A 21,773-nucleotide genomic window follows, 5' to 3' on the forward strand; every position below is an offset into this window, starting at 1 on the left:
GTGACTTTACCACCCTGCATGCACAGGAAGGGGGCTGGAGTTGGTTTGGGTGCAAAGCTCAGAGGGTGACTTGACCTCAGCATGGTCTGAGTGATGTCCTGTGTCTCATAAATGCATGGAATTCCAGTGGATCCCTATTTCCTCTGGAACTGCATGGAAATCCATGTCTCCAGGGCCAGGGGATTGCTAGCTGAAGAGGCTGGCACTCTGCAAAGCAGGGCCAGCACCCTGGGAATGCTGAACCTGCCAGGGGTGGTGAAGGGGAGGAGACCAGAACAGAGACTGAAATCAGGGGGAAATTGTGTTTTGGGCTGGTTTGTTGGGTTGTGGGCTGAGGCCTGGCACAGGGTGTGACCCCGAGACCCCCATGGATGGCAGCTCCCATCTGAGGGGCAGGGATGGGGACAGGGACAGAGCTGCCCGTGACCCCGCAGGGCTCTGCCAGGTGGCCTTTGCTGCCCATCAGGGGAGCACTTGTGGCATGGAGAGTGCCCAGGGAGTGACCCTTTGACCAGTACCAGGAGAGGAGAGTGAGGTGATTAATGTGAGGAAGATGAGAAAATAACCTTGGCCATGGAGTGTTTTTTGATGAGGTCCCTGAAGTGTAGGTGCAGTGGTTTATTTGGAAAGCAAAGAAAAATGAGGTTGCTCAAAAGCTAATGGAGTTTTTTTTTTTTTTTTCCCCCTAACTCTGCAAGAGAATGTGCTGATACAAAAAGAAATAGATCTTTTCTAATTCTTGGACTACTTCTTTGTCCCCTGCATCTCTCACTTCTGCTACCTTGTTGCTCAGATGTAATTTGTTTAGTTTGCCTTAAATGAAGGGAATGTAGTTACTCTGTGTTACAGCTATCAGGTTCCCAGACAAAAACTCAATAAATAAAGCACTGGCAGGGCTTAGCTCAGGTCTGATGTTTCTGCCTTCATCTGCAGTAGGTACCACTCACAGGCAGCTGAAGGACTGTAATGAGATGATTGTGGATTTAACTGAGAAAATTTCTTTCTTCCTGCAAAGAAAACCCATTTCCCAGTTCCGTTTGGATTCTCTGTTTAATTTCTGTCAGCTGGACCAGTGGTAGCAGCCCTGTCCTGGGGATCCCTGACATCTGAGCCTGGCAATGGGAGCAAAGGGACTTTCACTGGAGAGCACCTCCTGGAGCTGGAGTTTATCTTCCAGTGCCCATCCCTTGTGTGAGTGCTGGAGGAAATGTTAAGAAATAAACAGGTGGGGAGTGTTCCTGCACCATTCCAGAGGGGGGATGGATGGCTGGTGCAAAGAGCTTGGGGAGAACAGAGACACCAGGTCGGATGTGGTGGATAAATTAATTCTTATTTCTCTAACCGTCACGTTCTCTTGCTTTAAACCCTCTTTCTTTTCATGCTTTGAGGAAAATTCCTCCTGCTTTTTGGTCTGGCAGGAGAAACTAAAGCCCAGAGCAGGCAGGGAGCTCTGGCCTAAGCCCAGATCCCAGCTCAGGAGCTGCAGGCTCCCAGCCTCTCCTTGTGCCTGACCTGGAGCGCTCCGCACAGGGACTGGCAAATCTTGGCTGCAGGGCAGATTTTTCAAGGAGCTGCAGTGATTTTCACAGTTTACTTGGTTGCCAAGATAATCCTGGGCTGTGTAAAACGTCTCTGTGTGGATTTCTCCCAGAATTGGACAGTTTGCCACCAGCCAGGAGCTGTGTGGTGACGCGGTCCCAGACAGCTCCCAGGCTTCTCACACGCATTTGGGATAAATGTCAGAAGTTCAGGCTGCTCTCCAAGCCCTGTCATGGAGAAAGAGGACCAAAAAGAACAGGAAAACCAGCACTTGGTCATTTTTCAGACTCCTGCTGTAACAGGGCACTGATTTGAACTGAAGCCTTCAGACCTGCAGAGGCAGGGGAAGGGAATCTCGTGTTTTCCCCCCTGTACCCCAGGAGGTGAAGGTAAACAACCAGTGACAACCAGAGCCCCTTGTGCCTTGGCAGTTAACAAGTTCAGCGTGTTTCATAGAAACTGCATCCTAATTTTTATTCCAAACAAAATTTCAGCACTAATTTCTGTTTTGACAAATACGATTTGACATAAGAACAGTGGGAGTCAAGACCTTTCATTTTTGATCTGGGTTTACATTGCGCTCATCTAAATTCCTCCCCCTTCTGCTCTTGCTTTTCAGTTGTAAACTCCGCTATTAAAGTTAGCAAAGAGCTGTTTGAAACCCCCTGTTCTGTGGCATTTAAACAGTCCTGCTGTATGCAAGATTAAGTCTGATATCTTCCTAATGGCTCGTGCTGTTCATTTGAGGCGTTGGCACAAAGCGTCGCTGGGCGGATTTTGAAACGGCTTTGTTGGGAATGAAGGATTTGGTTTCTGTTCACTGAGTCACTGCATCAAGGGTTCTTTGCCAGGTGGCAGGACCAGGCCCCCTGGGGCTGAGGGCATTAGAGATGAGATTCCCGAGCTCTCTGCCTGCTGCAGGGCTCTGGCAGGGCTGGCTGAGGTCAGGGTGGGCTTCCATCCCTCCCTGGGGCAGACAGCTGATGGCAATCACAGGGGAACGTGGCTCTAAGCAGGGGGGACACAGCACAAGGAATCTTTTAGTGAGAGGTTGGAATTGGATGATCTTTAAGGCCCCTTCCAACCCAAACCAGCCTGTGAAAGGATAATTTTATTTGAGCTGAACCCTGACATCAGGGAGTGCTGGAAAGCTGCTGGAGATCCTGCTGAGGATGCTCCCATCTTCTGCTGCTTGGGAATCCTGGCACTGTGTTCACCTTCCCAAAGGCACACCCTGAGCTCTTCCATGGTCCTTGGACCCCAAAGCAAAGCTGTGGGACAGGAGAGTCCAGCCTGTGGTTTGAGGGCCTTTGCAGGGTCCTTGTTCTCCATGCCAGGCACAGAGAATGTGGTGGATTCAGGAGAGCCTTTGGAAGCATCTCTCCTTCCTGAGGAAAAGGCTATTTCAGAGCTACTTGGCTGCTGAAGCATCACTTGGTGGCTTTTTTTAAGCTCTTAAGGGACAGACTTGCAGCTGGGAGCCCTTCAAGTCTCCTGTCTGGCCTGTGATACTCCTTGGTGGCTATTTTGGGAAGAGGGGAGCGCTCTCAATCCCTTCCATCGCAGCTGCTCCTCTTTGGAAAATCAGCCCTGGGGGCTGGATGAGTGTTGGGGTTAGGCCACTTGTTCAGGTGTTGGGAGAAGCAGGTGCAGGTGAGTCTGGGCTTGGACATGTAGATCCCCAGCCTGTAAACATCTCACCCCAAGGTTTTTCATTTGGAGCAGAATTTCTTCCTAAAGCCTGAGTAATTTCCTAAAAAAAAAAAAAAAAAAAAAAAAAACAAAACAAAACAAAAAAAAAAAAAAAAAAAAAAAAAAAAAAAAAAAAAAAAAAAACCAAAACTGAGAAGAAACAGAACAAGGCAAAACCCCCTCACAGCCACCAGTGCCAGCTCCTCTCCACCCAGCACCTTTCCCCAGCATTATGTTAATGAAGTTAATGTTGGTTGGTGCTCTCTGAGGCAGGGCTCAGCTCCTGGGGTGGGTGGCAGCAGGAACAGAGCAGCCTTGTTGCCCACACTCCTCTCTCCATTCTTCTGCTGCACAAAAGAGCAAATCCAGGGTGGCACAGGCCCTCCTTCAGCTCAGGGAGAGATGAACCTTTGTCTGCCCCCATCAGCTGCTGCTTCTCCTCCCCAATCATCACTCAGGGGACAGCTCTGGGCAGAGGCCCTGTCACCAGAGCTGCTGTGACACTCAGAAATGCCCCAGACCCCCTGGGTCCCTCCTGAGGTCCCCGTTCTTCTCACTGGTCCCACTGGAGGGGGAGTGGAGGATCCTGGTGGGTCCCTTCCAGCTCAGCTAGGCTGGGGCTCTGTGCCTGTTCTCTCCAGGGCACTGAGGAGCTGCTGGAGGAGCTGCTGTGGATCCCAAAGTCCCTTTTGGGATCAGCAGAGTGCCTCTGCCTCTCCCTGGTGAAGGTGTCCCCACTCCAGCCAGTCTGGGGCAGGATCAGGAGGGGCTGTTCATAGCACACCTGGGTCTGGGGAGACAGGCACCATCTCAGATGTGGGGTCCTGCTTAAAAGCCACTGCTCCCAGCCCTGGGAACTTCCAGGAGGGTTTCTTGTGAGGGTTTCTTGGTTCCTACTTTACAACTCCCTCAGAGCCAGTATAGTCAGGCTGAAACCAGCAATTTCGAGATGAGTGTCAGCAAGAGACAGAAGTGACAGAGAGGGGTTTGATTTGGTTTTGAGCTGCCTCCCCTTTGATTGCACCCCTCCCACCCTAACGTGCAGGTTCGGGGAGGTGCTGATGGTGGAACAAACCTGGCAGGGGGTGGCAGGAGGTGGCAGCACCCTGCCAGGCAGGTGTGTTTGTGCTGCAGGGAACTGCTGGGGTGTGCACACACCAAATCCTGCCGGCTGCCCCTGCAGCTCCCTCCTGCTCTGAGGAAGCCAAGGCTGAGTAGGAGGAAAGGAAGATGCTCCCTTGGCACAGATGTCACCGGCTGGGGGTCAGGGACTCTCTGGGTGCCCTCTGTCCTGGTGAGGGCCGGGCACAGCCAGGCCCTGGTTTGCCCTGTGCTGAGGAGGGCAAGGAGCTGCCTTTTCATCCCTCTCCTGGCACTGGAGCTGACACAACCCCTCCTGGCATGGGGAGGCTCTGGGGCTGCAGGAAAGGACTCACTGAGCATCTGCAGCTGCTTCAAAGCTGGTGCAGAAGAAAGGGAACATGGCCCAGCCCCTGGTACAGAACACACAGCCCCAGGTTCTTCTGATGCGGAGGGCGAGGGAATATTGAAAACAAATGTTTAATGTGACACAAAGACAAAGCAGCAGGGGAGCGAGGTTTGCCCTCCACTTTGTCAAACACAGGCAGGAGAGCTGAGCCACTCCAAGCAGAGAGCAGAGCGTGTTCCCAGTCCCCAGGGCCATTCCCCAAGTTAAAGACCTGACTTGCTGAAAACATAAAAGGCTCTGTCAATTCCAGCAATATTCCTCACTTCAATTAATCATCCCAGAAAATGGTGAGTTTGTTGTCTCTTTGTCTCCATTTAGCTTGAGCAAATCCAACTTTCCTCATTGTCTCTCTGCAGATTATGAAAAGCTTTTGTTGATTATATCATCAAATTAAGCCGAGCCCAGCATTGTGATTTTCCTCTCAGAATATCACAGTAACAGCTGTGCCTCAGGTGCCACTGCCCTTCCTTCCTGTTTAAAATGCTCTCCCTGCCTCCCTGGCACGTCTCTCCTTGCTAACAGGAAAATGTATAAAAATCACATAATCATTACTATTGAAGAATCATTAGGGCTGATAAAAGCAGCCCAGGCTGTGATGGTGTTGTTTTCCCTACTCAGTGCTTTGGGCAAACATTCCAGGCCCACATCAGCCCGGCTGATTTTTAGAGCCCACCAGTTGATCCAGTGCCTGTTTGACTCCATGCACCCATTGCTCCTGGAGATGGCTGCAGTTAGATGATCATTTCCCAGGCCTGCAGGAATAAATGGATTTCTGGAGGCTGTTTCTGCCTTCCTTCTCTCCCACAGCCCCTGCTTTGGATGCAGACAGCATCCAAAAGGCAGCAATCCGTAGTGGAGCAGTAAAGTCCTGCTTGGGTTTTTATTAAAGCAATGATGTGCTGCCTGGCTGAAAAGTGTCAAAACTGCAATCTTGTAGCATCAACAAAATAAGGCAGGATCCTTCCCTAGGGGAGAGGAACGCTGAGAGGAGGAAGGAGCCTGGAGTGGGTGGATCTGAGCACTTCCCTGGGCTGCAGGGATGCTGCACATCAGAATCAGACGCAGTCCCCGTGTCCCTTGGTGAGAGCAGAAACGTTGCTGAGCCACTTTGGCCAAGGCAGGCCTGGGAACAAGGCCAAGGCTTGCACTTGTGCCTGGGGCCTTCAGGTGTGCACCCTGAGCTGTTCCTTGGGGGAGTTCTTCCAGAATTCAGCGTTCTGTCATGCCTTTGGGCATCGGGCCTCTCCAGTTGTGGGTGCAGAGCTGAGCAGCCCTGGTGGACGATGCCACCCAGACAGCCCCAGCACCGGGAGCTGCTGCCTGTCCCAGCCCCCCAGGCTGACTCAGACCTGTGGCTTCATCTCTGTTGTGTTTTTGCCACACAGGAGGCCTTCGAGGAGCAACTGTGATAGATGCCTTAGATACCCTCTACATCATGGAGCTCGAGGAGGAATTCCAGGAAGCCAAGCAGTGGGTGGAGAAGAGCTTTGACTTGAATGTGGTGAGTCAGCTGCTGGGAATGCCTGCCTGTGCCACCCAAAGTGCCAGTCCTGATCACAATCTTCCCCAGGAGTCCTTTGGGCAGGGAAACCATGAGCTCTGTGGGGAAAGAAACCACTCTGATGATTTTCTTTCTAAGGCCAAAGGGAGCAGTGTAGTGATTCACCCCAATTTTCTGCTGGTTCCAGCAGGGGCCACCAGATCAGCCTCACCGTGTCTGGCTGACAACAAGGTTCAGAGTTTAATGGTTCTTGTGTTCTGCTCTGGGTTATGGGAACAGACACTCACTATCAGACACTCCAAGGAAAAGTTGCTCATCAAAGAACAAGTTCTGGTTCATCTCAGGTAAATGTCTGCCTGCAATGAGATGAGATTTCCTTATTAAATTAGATTAAGGTTGTAAACCCAGCTCCCCTTTGTTGGTGTCACTGCTGGGCCTTGTGTGACACCTCGGGAGCCCAGGGGGAGCCAGGTTTGGAAGGAAGGGCATCACTTCTGCAAACAGCCAGAGGTGCTTCTCCAGGAGCTCCTGGAGCTGTCCTGGACACTGGGGCTGTGCTGGACTCTGGGTGCAGCTCAGCAGTGCTGGCAGCTGAAGGGTGCTGTCCCTCCTTTGTCCCTGGCCATGCTCTGGAGCCAGCTCTGCATCCCTCATCTCCAGCTGATGGCATCTCATCAATGGCACACACAGAGAATGTTAAAACCAAAGTGCAGCTTAAACTTGTATTTGTTTAATGCCAGTCTAGTTGTTGTGAGGAATGGTTCTCCCAGGGGAACAATGCCTGCAGCTGCCTTTATAGAGAAGCATCATTTGGGGGGGCACCACTGGCATTCATGGATTCATAAAAGGCAGCCCACATCTGATAAATCTGGTGAATGGTCTCAGTCTGTTACTGAATCGATAAACAAGGGACAAAATCAACTGGGAGATAATTTATCTGGATTTCATAAAAGCTTTTAATCTTGGCCTGCAGAATAGATTGATCTGTAAAGACAAGAGTGAATGCTATGGATTGATCATGGAGTCAGGGAGCACAGCAAGGAAGGCAGGGGGAGTTAATTCAGTATTGCCTCTGTACAAGGAGCTCTCACAGTCCAGAAAGGCAGGACAGGGACTGCAGGACCCACAAGCTCTGCTTGAAACTGAGTGCTGTGATCTGTCTGAAGTTGTGTCAAGGGAAGTTTAGGCTGGACTTTGGGCAAAGGCTCCTCCCCAGAGGGTGCTGGGCACTGCCCAGGCTCCCCAGGGAATGGGCACGGCCCCGAGGCTGCCAGAGCTCCAGGAGCTCTTGGACATCACTCCAGGGATGCCCAGGGTGAGATTGTTGGGGGGTCTGGGCAGGGCCAGGAGCTGGGCTGGATGATCCTGGTGGGTCTCTTCCAGCTCAGGAGGTTCTGTGATTGTGTGATCTGCCCTGCCTGACCCAGGTGCTATCACAGGTGATAAATGGGGCAGTTTGGGTGTTTCTCTTCCCTCCAGGCTCCCCCTGTGTCTGTGCAGAGTGCTGGGAGATGGGCACAGAGCTGAGGGCTGTCCTTGTGTCTTTGCAGAACGGAGAAGCTTCCCTGTTCGAGGTGAACATCCGCTACATCGGGGGGCTCCTGGCCACCTACTACCTGACCGGAGAGGAGGTGGGTCCCCCCAGCCCCGCAGGGTCCCCCCAGCCCCGGGAACCAGCTGAGAGGGCTCTCCAGCAGCCCTGCCCTGAGCATCAGATAATCCCCCCTTAACAACAGGCTAAACCCATCCTTTTTGTGAATATGGAAATGCCACTAATGTTCCTTTAATTAAGCCTCGAATAATTACCTTGCACACACGGTGCATGGCTCATTTGCCAGGGATCTTTCCTCCTGTGGGCAATTCTAGCAAGACACGTTTGCAGTTGGACACATTGCTCCCCAGGGAAATGCCATTTGCAGAGGATCTTTGTCTTTGTACTTGTTCCTCTCTCTTCCAAATCGGGTGAGATTTCATCAGACATCATCCCAGATCCTGCCTCAGGCTAAGGAGGGCAGCTGAGAGGGGCAGGTGCTCCCCACTCAGCTGAACATCCCTGTGGAGCAGGAATTCCCGAGATGAAGTGCCCTGGGATGCAGAGCCCGGTGTCACAGCCCCTGAGGTGGGTGCTGGTCCCCCTAGAGCCCTGGGTGAAGCAGGAAATGCCATTTCCACTGCCCTCCCTCCTCCCCAGCCTGCCACAGCCTGGGGCACAATGCCATCATCTGTTTGATGGTGTGCCTGGGCTGGAATTCTGCAGCTGGCTGGAGGGAGGTGAGGAGATTAATCCTCTGCCCTGGGAGTCTTTGGTGAGCTGAAGCTCTGGTTCAGAGGGAGTTCTGTGAGGACTGGCGCTAAATGAGAGCTCAGCTCTGGTGCTGCCCCACCACAGAGGGTGGGATGGCTCCTGCACAGTGACACCATTGATCCAGGAGCAGCTCTCTTACTTCAGCTGCATTTTAAATGTGTTCCAGGAATGACTTCCCTTGGGATTTCTCTCCAGGGAAAATTCTCAAAGACTCAGTGCCCCAACTCAGAGTCTGTCTCAGCGACAGCTTCAGCAGGTTTCAGATCAACAGAGCAAAAAGAAACCACATTAAACCATAAAAGTCCAGCAGTGACCTCTTGAAGACCCATCAGCAGCTGGGGCAGTGCCTGTCACTTACCAGTGTCACTGAAAGGCAAAACCTAGTCCCTGTCTCTTGCTTTCCCTTCTGAACCAGCTCCCTGTTTCCTTGTGAGAGTATCAAAGGTCTGCGAGCCCACAGGAGAGCTCAGGTTTCCTCAGTGTTGTATTTTTAGAGCAATGAATTCCTGCTTTCTGAGAGCCACCACCACAGGGCTAGAGGTAAAAGGCTTGTGCTTTATCTCCTAAGTCACTTAGAGGCTTCTCTTGATCAGGACTAATCTCTGCAGCAAAGATTAGTGCTGGTATCAGTCTGTCCCAAAATAATTGTGTGTGCTTGCTTTGTGCTGCAAGCCACCATAAGCTGCAATTTGAGTGGAAAGCCCAAAACTGAGGCATTACCCGTGGAAAAGGAGCAGCTTAGCCATGAAACCACGAATCCTTCTTGGCCAAGAGCTGCAAGGAGGAGATGGTTCGTTGGAAATCTTGGTTTTTACAACAGGGGATGACATGAGCTGGGCAAGCCCACGTTGTAAATCTAACAGTGCTTCAGCCCAGCAGGATTTCTTCTGATCTCGGTTCAGTCACTGCAGCTCCTTGTGTTCTCTGCCATGCTGGGAATGGGAGGAATTGGGAGAGCACTCTGTGGATCAGCTCAGATCACAGGGTGCTGTTGTGAGCTGCTCTGGTCCAGGCTGAGGCTTTGGCAGGGGACTGGGTGCTGGGTTAGTGCAGATTTGAGGGGAAATTTAGAGATGCCAAAGTTCAGTGAGACTTTTGGTTCAGACTTTTTGTGCAGTGGAACCGGGGCACAGCACACCTGGAACAGGGGGTTCTGCAGCACCTCCAGTGTTTTATAACAGTGTGTTTGGAAAAGGAGATGTGGGAGAATCCTCTGTGACTCATTCCATCAAATATTTATCCTCCCTTTTAACAGGTGTTCAAGAGCAAAGCTTTGGAACTCGGAGAGAAACTTCTTCCAGCCTTCAACACCCCCACTGGAATCCCACGTGGAGTCATCAACCTGGGCAGGCAAGGCACACATCCTCAGCAGCATTTCCTTTAGTTCTGGGAGCTGGGGAAGGAGCAGCAGCAGCTCCTCAGAGCTGTCCCCTCTAGAGCAGACTCCTCCAGGTCATTTGCTCTGCCAGCTCAGACCTTGGCACAGATTGCAGGTGACTCAGGCCGAACCCAGCTGTGTTTTATTAATCTGGGGCTGTCCACAGTTTCTTCCTCTGCCTCCTGACAGGGCTCCCTGCTGCAAGAGCATTTTCCTCACTCTCATTTTCTTTGAAAGGTGATTTTGTAGTCTGCTCGTAGCTTGGATTTTTGCAGCGTGCCTGGCTAGATGCATGTGAATTCATCCAGGAAAAATGGATTTAAAATTTGGAAAAACTGGGCAAGGGAGTGGATGGGACTGGCTGACAGTTTTGGTGCTGGAAAAGGGGGAGAATACAGCACACAGCCCTCAGGCAGGCTCTGTCCTTCCTTAAAGCCCAGAATTCAGGTTGGTGATGTTCTCATGGCCAGGGGAGGCAGCTGAGTTCAGTAAATCCCTGCAAAAGGTCTGGCAGCAAACAGAGCAGAGCTGGGGCTGCCCTCCTGCTCCTGGCTCTCCTGGCAGACAATTCCCTGCCAGCCAGGCAGGGATTTGGATTTGCTGGTTCTGATGCATCCAAATAAATCCAGGGGTGAGAGCTGCAGGAAATGTAGGTTAACAAAGCCTTTCATCCTCACCTCTTGCAAAACCCTCAAAATCATTATCCAGCCCTTAGCCCAAATCTCCTCCTTGGCTCTGCAAGCAAAAGACTTACAAATATTTGGCTCAGGCTGCTGTGTTGCTCAAATATCACTGTCACCCCTCAGTTGTCTGATGTGCTCCTAATCCCGGGGAAAATTGGACCCACCAGCAGCTTTGTAATTGTCCTTTTTTACAGCACAGACATCCTGCTTCCTCTGTGGCTGATAAAGGCTCTGCATAGGCTAACCTTTCACAGAAATGCCAAACCCTCCCCTGCCCTTTGTGAAGACAATTGAAGCAGCCTCTGTCTGCCCAGCCATTTCCAAAATGTTTTGCTGGTGACCTTGAGTGAGAGCAGAGCAAATCGACAGAACACCCAGCCCATAGCCAGAGCCCCCAGGGCTGCCTGGAGCTGCTGTGGGGGCTGGAGTGCCAGCTGATTGAGGAGCAGGGGAGGAGGGAGCTGCACCCACAGCCTGAGCTGCTGCAGGAACACAGGGAACGGCCAAAGGCTGCAAACCCACAGGGGAGGGGAATTACTCAGAGAGCAAGTGGAAGCAGAGGAGGGCGAGGTGAGGCTGTGAGACCACACTGACCCAAACATCAGGGCCAGAACAAAGCCCAGAAGAGTTTTGCAACGAGAAATTATCTCTCCAATTCTGCTTTTGCAAGGATGTGCTAATTCCAGAGAGACCTCACCATCCCAAAAGGAGGGTCTTGCAGTGTGTGTGGGCCTCTGTTGGCACAGCTTGGGGGTGGGTTAAGAAGGACGTTCAGAAATTTGAAACCAAAAAACCCCTTGGCATTGAGTCAATTCTGCACATTCATTTTTGAGGGCCCAAGCACAGCCAGCCCCCCCCAGCTCTCCCACAACCAGCTGCCTTTATCTCTTGCTGTCACCTTTTCCTCTGGGGTCCCCTCTCTGCTGATGAGCTTCCTGTGGCTGCCTGCTTTCCCCTGGCTGTGTCCCATCTCCCACAGCCTGCTTTCCATCCTGCTGCTCCAAGTGCCACGCTGGCCCTGGAATACTCTGTGTGCTCCAGCTGCTCTGTGCTCTGCTCTGTGAGCTCTCCCTGCTCTGTGAGCTCTCCCTGTGCTGCAGCCCTGGCCCTGCTTTCCTGCACGTCTCCCTAAACCCTCTGTACTTCCACATTTTCCCTCAGCATCCTCTCCTGGCCTCTCTCCTGACCTGGCACTTCAATTAGTGCCAGGTTTTGCTGCTCTGGATCCCCATGAGGGAAGGCAATGATTTGACATTTCAGACCCACTTATCTGGGAGATAAAGGAGGTTCTGGGCATGTTCTTTTCCCCTTGGAGGCCAAGGTCCTCTAAACAGTAGCTTCCTCTGAGCTGCCACAGAGCAGAGAGCTGTGAAGGCCCAGTTTGTAAGGCTGACACAGGTTTTCCTGCAGGGGGTCACTGCAGGCTGCTCTCTCAGCCAGGGACACAGGGCAGACGGGCTCTGCTTCCTCCTTCCCCTCCCAGCAGCTTTGCTGTGCTGTTTGACCCCAGGCTCAGGCTCCAGCAGCACGTCCCGTGCTGTGGTTTTGGGGAGGGTTGTGATGATTTCTGTGACCCCACAGAGCCGCAGTGACAACAAACACTTGGCAGCTGCAGCCCTGCTGAGCTGAACTGAGCTGAGCTGAGCTGGGCTAAGCCGGGCGGAGCTAGGCCGGGCTGAGCTGAGCTGAGCTGGGCTGAGCCGGGCTGAGCTGGGCTGGGCTGAGCTGAGCTGAGCTGGGCTGAGCCGGGCTGAGCTGAGCCGAGCTGAGCTGAGCCGTTAGTGAGGCTGTGTTTGTTGCAACCCCCCTCCAGTGCAGTAGACGAAGGACAGGGATGGAGCCTTGGCAGGTGTGAGAGCTCTGGGGGCTGCTCAGCTGCCCCAGCAGCTACAGGCTCAGCAGATCCCCGCAGTGGGATGTGAATGCCACTCTCACCTGGCCAGGGCTGGCTGCCAGAGCCCCCTGGGGCTCCTGGGGTGCCCCTGGAGCTGCACTCGATGTCCCCAGAGCAGGGGTGACCACTGCAGCCTGTGACCATTGCCTATCCAAGGCTCTACTCGGAGGCAAACAGCCAGCTCGGGACCTGCCACGCTTTCCTCTCCATCACAGCGAGGGAAACTTCTTTTTTTTCTTTTCCTGCTCGGATGGATCATTAGTTTTAACCTCCTGTAAACAACAAACCCTTCTGCTCTCCCAGCCAAGCTTCCCGGCGCCATCTAGTGTCACCCCTTCCCTGTCCCTGGAGCTGTCCCCTCCCTGGGATTCACTGCAAGGAGATGGAAAACTGAAGCCAGGATACCTCTGAGGTGGCTCTGGGGCAGCACCCGCAGAGGCTGCTTTGGTTATACCCACCCCTACATCCTCCAGCACATTGTCCTGTCTGGAGGGCTCCAGAGAGACCCAGAGCTGTGGGGTACCACAAGGACATTTTATCCCACAGTGTCTCTGTAGGGCAGAGCGGCAGAGCTCCTCCAAAGCTGTTTTCCAGCTGAGCTGTTCAGGAGGGATTCTCCCACAAAGAAATGCAGCTTGTGCAGTCTGTGTGTTAGCCCAGTCCTAAAGAGCCTCTGGAAAATCACAGCTCAGTGCCACTGGAACTGCTGCTGAAAATGTGTGTGTGTCCTAAATCTGTGTGTGTGTGTATCCTAAATGTGTGTGTGTCCTAAATCTGTGTGTGTGTGTCTTAAATATGTGTGTGTGTCCTAAATCTGTGTCTGTATCCTGAATCTGTGTGTGGGTATCCTGAATCTGTGTCCTAAATGTGTGTGTGTGTGTGTGTGCCCTTTCCATACCCCTGCTGACACCTGGGGTGCAGCACAGGCACCTGGCAAAGGCAGGGCTGCCCTGGGGCAGGGGCACCAGGCTCTGGCTGTGTTTCCTGGAAGTGAGGGCTCCCTTTCTCTCCTTGCAGTGGCATGAGCTGGAGCTGGGGCTGGGCATCCGCTGGAAGCAGCATCCTGGCAGAATTTGGGACCCTGCACCTGGAGTTCCTGCACCTCTCCGAGCTCTCTGGCAACCCAGTGTTTGCAGAAAAGGTGAGTAACCCCCAGCCTGGGCTTTGCTGGCTTGGCCTCTTCATCTTCCTGGGGTGCTTTTCCCAGCATGGCTGAAGTTGTGTGAATTTTACCCAGAGAAGGGCACGGCCAAGATGCAGCCATCCCTCAGGAGCCTGCTTTGAGGGACACAGATTGTTCCTGGCAGAACCCAAGCTGCCCCCCCAAACTTCCCCCAGGGAAATGGGGCTGCTCCAGAGTGCCACAGTGGGGTAAAAACAGACAGGATTGCAAAAAAAAACTACTCAGAAATTCTGCTTTTCCAGGATGAGTCCAGTGCAGGTCTATCAGCTGTGAAACAAGGAGGGAATTTGAAGGAGAGACAGGAAAAAAAAAGAGGAGAAAGAAGCTGGGAGAGCAAAGTGGAGCTAGGATGGAGTGGATGGAAAGTAGTGAGGGAAACAGGAAACTCAGGAAACTCTGTGGGAAGATCAAGAGAGGCTGGTGATGTGAAATAAAGAGACAAGGCTGAGGTTCCTGAGGACAGGAATAATGACAAAGTGCTCCCAGGGAGGGGGAGCTGAGGAGAGGCCAGGAAAAGGAGCAGTACTGTGGAGAGAAAATGTGTGAGGAATGAAGGGAGGGGAGAGATGAGAAAACACTGGGGATGCACTGCTGAAAACCAGAATTGCATCCTCACTCTGGGTTCAAACCGTGGCATTTTGAGCCAGGGTCAAACCTCTGTCCCCAGCCTAAGAGATTTTCCTCTTCTCCTCCTAAGCCCATGGAGGGAAAAGGGCAAAACCTTTCTGATGGGCTCTCCTGGGCTGGTGTGTGCACAGAAAATGGATCACAGCCACCCTGACAGCCTCAGAGAGGGAAGATGTGGGATGGTGTGGGCTCTAACAACCCAGCCTCTGGGAAATCATTGCAGGGGAGCAGATCAACTCGTGAACTCCCAGGTTGGGACTTGGGTGATTTTAGCAGGAATTAAAGCCCATCTGTGTCTTTTATTCAAACCTGTCATTAATGTGCCAAGCTCCTAAACTCCAGTAAATATTATGGAGCCTGACAACTTCCTTGGAAGCACTGGCTTAAGACTGTAGCCAGCTTTTGGCGTGCAAATTGTCTGATTTTGTAAAAGGTTTAGGGCAAATTAGCTGCTCTGCAGGTTATAATAGAATATTTATGCTGCATGGAATTTAACTGGGTCCCTTAAGGGAAAGGCCTATTGGATTTAATGGGGGTGAAACCAAGGGAGGCTTTAGAGAGTTAAGTGCTGGCTGTTCTGGGGTATTAAAGGAACTGTCTCTTGTTGAAATTAAAGGCCCCAATTCATCACATTAAGTGACCACATGGTGAATTTAAGTGCTGTGTGAGTCACTCATCCCTGCCACTCCTTTCCCTTTGGATCATGGAAAAAATCACCCCTGGCATCGCTCACATCTCCCATTTCCACCCAGATCCCCAATCACAGAAGCAGATTTGGGTTTGGAAGGGACCTCAAAGCCCAGGAAGGGACTCCTGCCATGGGCAGGGACACCCCCCACTGTCCCAGGTGGCTCCAAGCCCTGTCCAGCCTGGCCTGGGACACTTCCAGGGATGGGGCAGCCACAACTGCCCTGTGCCAGGGCCTCTCCACCCTCACAGGGAGGAATTTCTTCCCAATATCCCATCTAACCCTGGCCTCCTTTACCTTGAGACCATTCCCCCTTGTCCTGTCACTCCACGCCCTTGGGAAAAGTCTCTCTCCAATTCCCTGTAGCCCCTTTAGGTACTGGAAGGACAAGATCTCCCAGGATTGCTTCTGGACCATGGCAGTGAGCTGAACTGGGGCTTTGCAGGGTTTCCAGAACCATTTCTGAAATCCCACTGAGATAAAGACTGGGCTGAGCCCTAGAGCATCTCCCTCCCCGAGCTGTGTCCAGGCTGCTGGGCTGGAGCAGGCAGGGGCCAGGGTAGGGGCTGGGGAGAGAGGGAGGGGCAGCCCTGGCAGCAGAGCATAACCCCAGCCTTGTCTGTGCTCTCTCACAGGTGATGAACATCCGCAGGGTGCTCAGCAGAGTGGAGAAGCCGCAGGGCCTGTACCCCAACTTCCTGAGCCCGGTGACGGGGAGCTGGGTGCAGCGTAGGTATCCCTGCCTCCCTCCTGCCTGCAGCATGCCAGCCTTCCCTCCTTCCCCAGGCAGCAGCACCTGGCAGAGCAGCCAGGCAGGCTGTGCTACAGGAGACAAGCCAGGCTTTGCAGGGTGTTCGCAGGAGTTGTGCCCTTGCCCCCCAGCCATGTGCCCAGCTGAGTGTCCCAGCTCCAGAGAGAGAAGCGAGGCCTTCCCTGCACAGGGGCTCATCCCACAGGTGCTGGAACCAGCCCAGCCTGTGGGATCCTGCAGTCAGCACAGGGAGCTGCACGGGAAGCACAGTGAGATCCCCCTCCAGAGTGCTGCAGCAAGTGAGGAACCACCTGGAGAGGCAGAGGGCTTGGAGGAGCCCTGGATCCCCCTTGGATCCAGGGATGAATTCTCCTGTGCACTCCTGTTCCTGTTACCATGGCAGCTCTGCAGAGAGCCATTTGGGAAGGAAGGATGAGAGAAGAACGTTTTCTTCTCTCCTGTTGGGAACTCAGCACTGGAGCAATAATCAGGGAAGGTCTTCGAGAGAGCAGAGGAATTCTGGAGGCACCCAGGAGAAGGTGACACACAGGGAAGAGACTGTGCCCCTCCTCAGAAGTTTGCCCTGTGGTAGGAGCAGGAGGTGCCACTTCTGCAGCTGACCTGATCTCTGACCTCCATTTTCTCCTCTGTTATTGATCTGCTTGTTTTGGCTGCTGGATTTGATGTTGTCAAAGAAAAGTCTCTTTCAGAGACTGGCTTGAACCTGTCGGTGGGTGACATTTATTATCTAGGCAGGTTACTCTGACTCCTGGCATTGCCTGGTGTCCCCATGCTTTGTTGCACTTTTTGCTGGGCTGGATCACTCCAGACCTCTCCCACTGCTGCTTTTGTGGCTCTGGTGGCAGCAGGCAGGGACAGAGCTCTGGCTGTGAGCAATCCCTGACCTTCAGCTGGCAGGGCTGGTCCCAACAATGTGTCTGGGATGGTCACAGTTGTGCTATTAAACCAGAGCTGCCCTTTGGTCCTGGGAGGAAGCCCTCATCTCTTCTGCCACAAATTTAATTCTATTTTCTGTCTGCAGATTTCTCTGCATTGCCCTGAACTTGCTGATGTAGAGAGGGGCCTGGTGGTGCTTTCCAGAGCACATCAAAAGCAGCCTCTGGTTGCTGTGTGGGACAGGCAGGTGCCTGCCAAAGGCCTGGAGATTTCCAGACTCCAGACAGACTTTCACAGGCTGTCTGTGGCCGTTGCTCAGGATGTGACCTTGGGATCTGACTCCATATTCCAGGGAGGGAGAAGAGTGATCAGCCCCTTCTGCATCCCCAGTGCTGCTGGGGAGAAACAGATGAGGAGCAGAGCAGGGAGGCATCTGCAGCCTGCTCCCCGGAGAGGCCAGGCTCTCATTTTCTCTCTTGTCATTAAAGCTCTTTGCAGGAAGCTGTTTTCCTTGAAATTGCTGTGATTTTCTTAAAAGGTGTATCTTTGACCTGGCTGAAAGAGCAGATCTCGTCAGTGGAGAGGCTGTGTGCAGCTCTGGGAGGGCAGCTGCTACCTGTGGGAAGTGGCAGCCCAGCCCCTGCTGAAGGCAGGCATTTATTGATGCAGGCTGCCTGGGAGGCAAACGCTGCCAGGGCTGCTGCCATATGGAAAGCAATTTTGTACCAGGGCTGCAGCTTTGGTGAGTTTATGAATGGCACACTCAGGATCACAGAGCTGCTCTTCAAAGGCATGCTGTGTTTGCAAATCCTCTGCCCTCTCTCGTCGCACGGAAGCCGGGTGTTTAATCTCATTGTTTTGCTTCGGATTACTCCCTGGATCACTGGGCACGGTGTGTCAGGGATGTTTGCTCTTCAGGTCAGGAAAATGATGCATGGCTGTTGGTTTGTGCTGCTGGGAGGATTCAGCATTTGGAATAAGCCTCGGGACTTTGTCTGTGTACAAGGAGAGGGGAAACAAGCAGCTCTGAACACCTGCTGCATGTGCTTAGCTGGGAAATGAGGCTGGGGCAGAGCCAGGGGTGGACACTGTAAATTAACAGGGATGCCTCAGTCCAGGGAGGGCAATTTGTCTTGCTCTCCTGAAAGTGGGAGTGCTGGACTGCTTTAAAGAGTGAGAACGCTGCTGTTCCCCCTGTGTAGAGTTTGAAGCTGTAAATCCATCCAGCAGCTCCCCCCAGGCACAAACCTGCAGCTGTCAGGCCCATTTCACACTGCAATTCCTCAGCACCTCCTGTGAGGTCAGAGCAGGGGGTGCTCTGAGCAGACAGCCTCAGAAATTTCATTTCTGCAGAGGAAAATGTGCAGTGCACATTCCTGTACCTGACTTTATAATTTTAATGTGCTAGCAACCCCCAGCCTTCCCCAGGGCTCAGAGTCCCTCCATGAGCCAGGAATACAAATGGCAAAACCCAGGAGTGTGTCCACAGCCCCTTGCTGGCAGCTCTGTTGGATCCAAACACCTCTCCTTCCTTTCCTGAGGCAGGGAGACAGCTCCCAGGGGTTCCATGGAGATGGAAATCTATCAATACCCACCACTGCTTTTGGTTTATGAGGGTGGATTTATGATGATGGCTCCATAAACAGGAAGCATCTTCACGCTGCAGTATAAATAACTTGTAAAATAAGGCCTCTGAATGGTTCTGGTAAGGGATACTAATGCTCTGGAAAATGACAGAACATTTTTTCTCCTGATTGCACTTTCCACCTTTCTTCCTCTCTGAAAAGCAATGCTGCAAGCTCTCCCCGGGAAGCTGGGAAGAGGAAGGAGAGAACAAGGGCATTAAACAGGACATGATTGTTTCCCCTTTGTAAGGCAGCTGCTCGCTGTATATCACGAACCTGAAGCTCTTTCCTGCCTTTCCCACCACAGACCACGTCTCCATCGGGGGGCTCGGGGACAGCTTTTATGAATATCTCATCAAGTCTTGGCTGATGTCAGACAAGAAGGATTCTGAAGCTAAAAAGATGTACGACGATGCCTTGGAGGTGAGGAGCCAGGTGCTGCTCTGCGGTTTTTGGGGGGGACGTGGTTCATAAGAAGGTTTCAGACCTTCAGAATAAGTCCTTGGGTTTCCTTGGTACTCACTCCTGTCACTAACTAACACCAAGCAAGTTTTACTCACTGTCCACTCTCTTGAGATCCTGATTTTCATTCCTTTAGGCAATAGAAAAGCATTTGGTGAAAAAATCTGCAGGAGGCTTGACCTACATCGCCGAGTGGAGGGGTGGCATCCTGGATCACAAGATGGGCCACTTGGCCTGCTTCTCTGGGGGCATGATTGCCCTGGGGGCCGAGCACAGCACGGGGGAGAGGAGGCAGAGGCACATGGAGCTGGCAGCAGAGATCACCAGCACCTGCCACGAGTCCTACGCACGCTCAGGTGACTGGGGGCCCTGGGCTCATCCACAGCCCCGGGAGGGGGTGGAATCTGTGCCTCAGCAGCATCTGCAGCCCTGCTGTGGCTTTCCCTGGGCTTTCCTGGCATGTGTGGAAGGGACAGAAATGTGCTTTGTGCAGCAGAGGCAGCTGGGAGCTCCTGGGGCAGAGCTGGGAATGGAGCCGGGGTTGAATCCTGGCCCTGCCTCCCAGCCAGTCCCACCAGGGCTCCAGGCTGTCCTTGCACATCCCTCTGCAGGCAGGAGGGGAGGGTTAGCAGGGCTTAACTGCAGAGTGCCCCTCTGTGGAGCAGAATAGCTGAGGAGCCCAGCAGGGCACTGCTGGAGAACTGCAGCTGCTGGTGGGAACCAGGAAGATGGAGTTACTGAGCCTCTCCTCGTTCCACAAGCTCAGGACAATTTCTTTCACCCCCCAGAGCTGTGGAGAGCAGTGAGTGGAGATGAGTGAGGGACTGGCTCAGTTCTCTGCCTGCAGGAGCTGCTTTGGACACCCCTCCTTTCTTTGTAGGCATCTCTGCAGCTCCTCTGAGGCTGCAGGCAGCCAGGGCAGCTCTCCAGGACCTTGTCAGGCACAGGTCTGTCCACAACTGCATCCAAGGATTGTCCCACACCTTCCCCACACCAGCCAGCCCAGTTTGGTGCCCAGCATGTTTGCCCAACAAACTCCAAGCTAACCTGAAATGATGCTTGCAAATAACTCTCTTTCCCCCCCTGCAGCACTTACAGAACTAAACCGAGGCATCTGAACTAACAGCGCTGTGGCTGTGAGTGCCTGGAGCCAACTTTCACCACCAGCACACAGAGGACAGCAGCAGGCTGCCCACGCTGCTGCAGGGAGAGGCTGTGCACAGCCCTCAGCTCCAGCCAGCACTGCCAGGGCCCCCCACACACAGCAGGGCCCAGGGAAGGTGTGCACGGTAATTAAGAGGGAGATAATGACTCCCTGGAGCACAGCACTGGGCCAGACACACCCAGAGGAACCTTGTAGCATGAGCACAGAAATATGGAGTGGTTTGGGCTGAAAGGTGCCTTAAATTCCATCCCATCCCAGACACCTTCCACTGTCCCAGGCTGCTCCAAGCCCTGTCCAGCCTGGCCTTGGGCACTGCCAGGGATGCAGGGGCAGCCACAGCTGCTCTGGGCACCCCCATGTGTCACCAAATGACACAAGCAAAAACGACGCACCACAGCCTTGGTCACGATGAAGAGACTAATTTATTTTTTCTGACTCCAATCTTTTATAGTTCTCAAAAGATGCCAGTGGATTGGAGGGTGAACGTGCCACCTCTCCAACGACACTGGACAAACTACCTGTACATCAAATTTCTCTGCCTCTATGAAAGAATGCAAAACAATAGGTTATTTACAGAAAGTTGTGTGAGAAAGTTCTCTACAAGAATGTAAACTCAGAAGGCTTTAGAAAACTCTTGATAACCAGGGCGACACCCATGAACAAATTTTTTCCAGCAGGGAGAGGGTTGGTGTTGAAAGCAGGGATCTGAGTGCTGCATAGTGCTTGCAAGAGACTGGGATTCCTAACTACAGACCAACAGACTCCTGATGTTCTGTTTATAAAACCAGTGCACTTGGTTTTACCATCATCCTAATCCCTTCCCTCCAAAGGCACTGCTGAAGAAAAGGCTCAGCAAAGCCTTAGTTAAACACTGGCATCCTGAGCAGCCTGAAAGCACCTGGATGGTGTCCCTGCTGGTGCTGCCCTGCCAGTGAGAGCTGTGTGTGTGGTTCTCCCCAGATACCAAGCTGGGCCCCGAGGCGTTTCGCTTTGACGCGGGGAGCGAGGCCATGGCCACGCGGCTCAGTGAGCGCTACTACATCCTGCGGCCCGAGGTGGTGGAGAGCTACATGTACCTCTGGAGGCTCACCCACGACCCCAAGTACAGACACTGGGGCTGGGAGGTGGTCCAGGTAAGGCTGCAGAAGGCACAGAGCTCTGTGGGTCGCTGCGTTCCTACGAAAATCTTCACTGCGGTCGGCGGAAGGAGCGGAAATTACTGAAATTGTGTTAAACACTGAGATACGTCAGAAATGCCCAAGGCTGGGCTGCGTGGGGCTCTGGGAAGCTTGGTTTAGTGGAAGGTGACCCTGTCCCTGGCAGGGGGGTGGAACTGGGTGATTTTAAAGGTTCATTTCAACCCAAATTGTTCTCAAACCCATGAGCAATGGGGCAGGATCTCAAACCCATGAGCGGTGGGGCAGGAATACACAAAGTGCCTCAGCTCAGAGTGTTACCTCCACTGTGGATGTTTGCTTCTCCCTTGTGGAGATGGCTGCACTGCCATCAGTCAATCAGCCAGCTCGGGTGGCTGGTGTTTCCCTTGCTGTTCCATTAGAGCCAGGCTGGTTCCCAGAGGGTGGAGTAACCCCTGAGTGAGGGACAGGAAACCTGGGGTTGGATTTGTAAACTGGTTTGGAATGCAGCTGCTGGTGCTGCAGGGGTTACCCCACACTGCTGGGGGTGGCTGAGGGCTCTGTTCCTCCCCCAGGCCCTGGAGAAGCACTGCAGGGTGGAAGCTGGCTTCTCTGGCATCCGAGACGTGTACAGCACCACGCCCAGCCACGACAACATGCAGCAGAGCTTCTTCCTCGCAGAGACTCTGAAGTAAGTCCGGGCTCACAGGGCCCTTCCAGAGCAGCACAGCTCCTGCAGCAGCTGCTTAATGAACCTC

At 53.0% G+C, this 21,773-nt stretch overlaps 1 protein-coding gene across 5 annotated transcripts in view; it reads left to right on the forward strand.

Annotated features, from left to right (window-relative positions):
• MAN1C1 (mannosidase alpha class 1C member 1) overlaps positions 1–21,773 on the forward strand; it is a 55,199-nt gene that overhangs the window by 31,706 nt on the left and 1,720 nt on the right. For all 5 annotated transcript variants that reach the window (XM_053998614.1, XM_053998613.1, XM_053998616.1 and 2 more), the window contains 9 exons: positions 6,106–6,221; positions 7,772–7,852; positions 9,782–9,876; positions 13,499–13,622; positions 15,615–15,708; positions 18,560–18,675; positions 18,851–19,070; positions 20,840–21,012; positions 21,591–21,706. In XM_053998614.1, coding sequence (XP_053854589.1) covers positions 6,106–6,221; positions 7,772–7,852; positions 9,782–9,876; positions 13,499–13,622; positions 15,615–15,708; positions 18,560–18,675; positions 18,851–19,070; positions 20,840–21,012; positions 21,591–21,706 — 1,135 coding nt within the window. The remainder of the gene's footprint in view (positions 1–6,105; positions 6,222–7,771; positions 7,853–9,781; positions 9,877–13,498; positions 13,623–15,614; positions 15,709–18,559; positions 18,676–18,850; positions 19,071–20,839; positions 21,013–21,590; positions 21,707–21,773) is intronic.

The sequence above is a fragment of the Vidua macroura genome, chromosome 25, assembly GCF_024509145.1.
Source record: "Vidua macroura isolate BioBank_ID:100142 chromosome 25, ASM2450914v1, whole genome shotgun sequence".
NCBI lineage: Eukaryota > Metazoa > Chordata > Aves > Passeriformes > Viduidae > Vidua > Vidua macroura.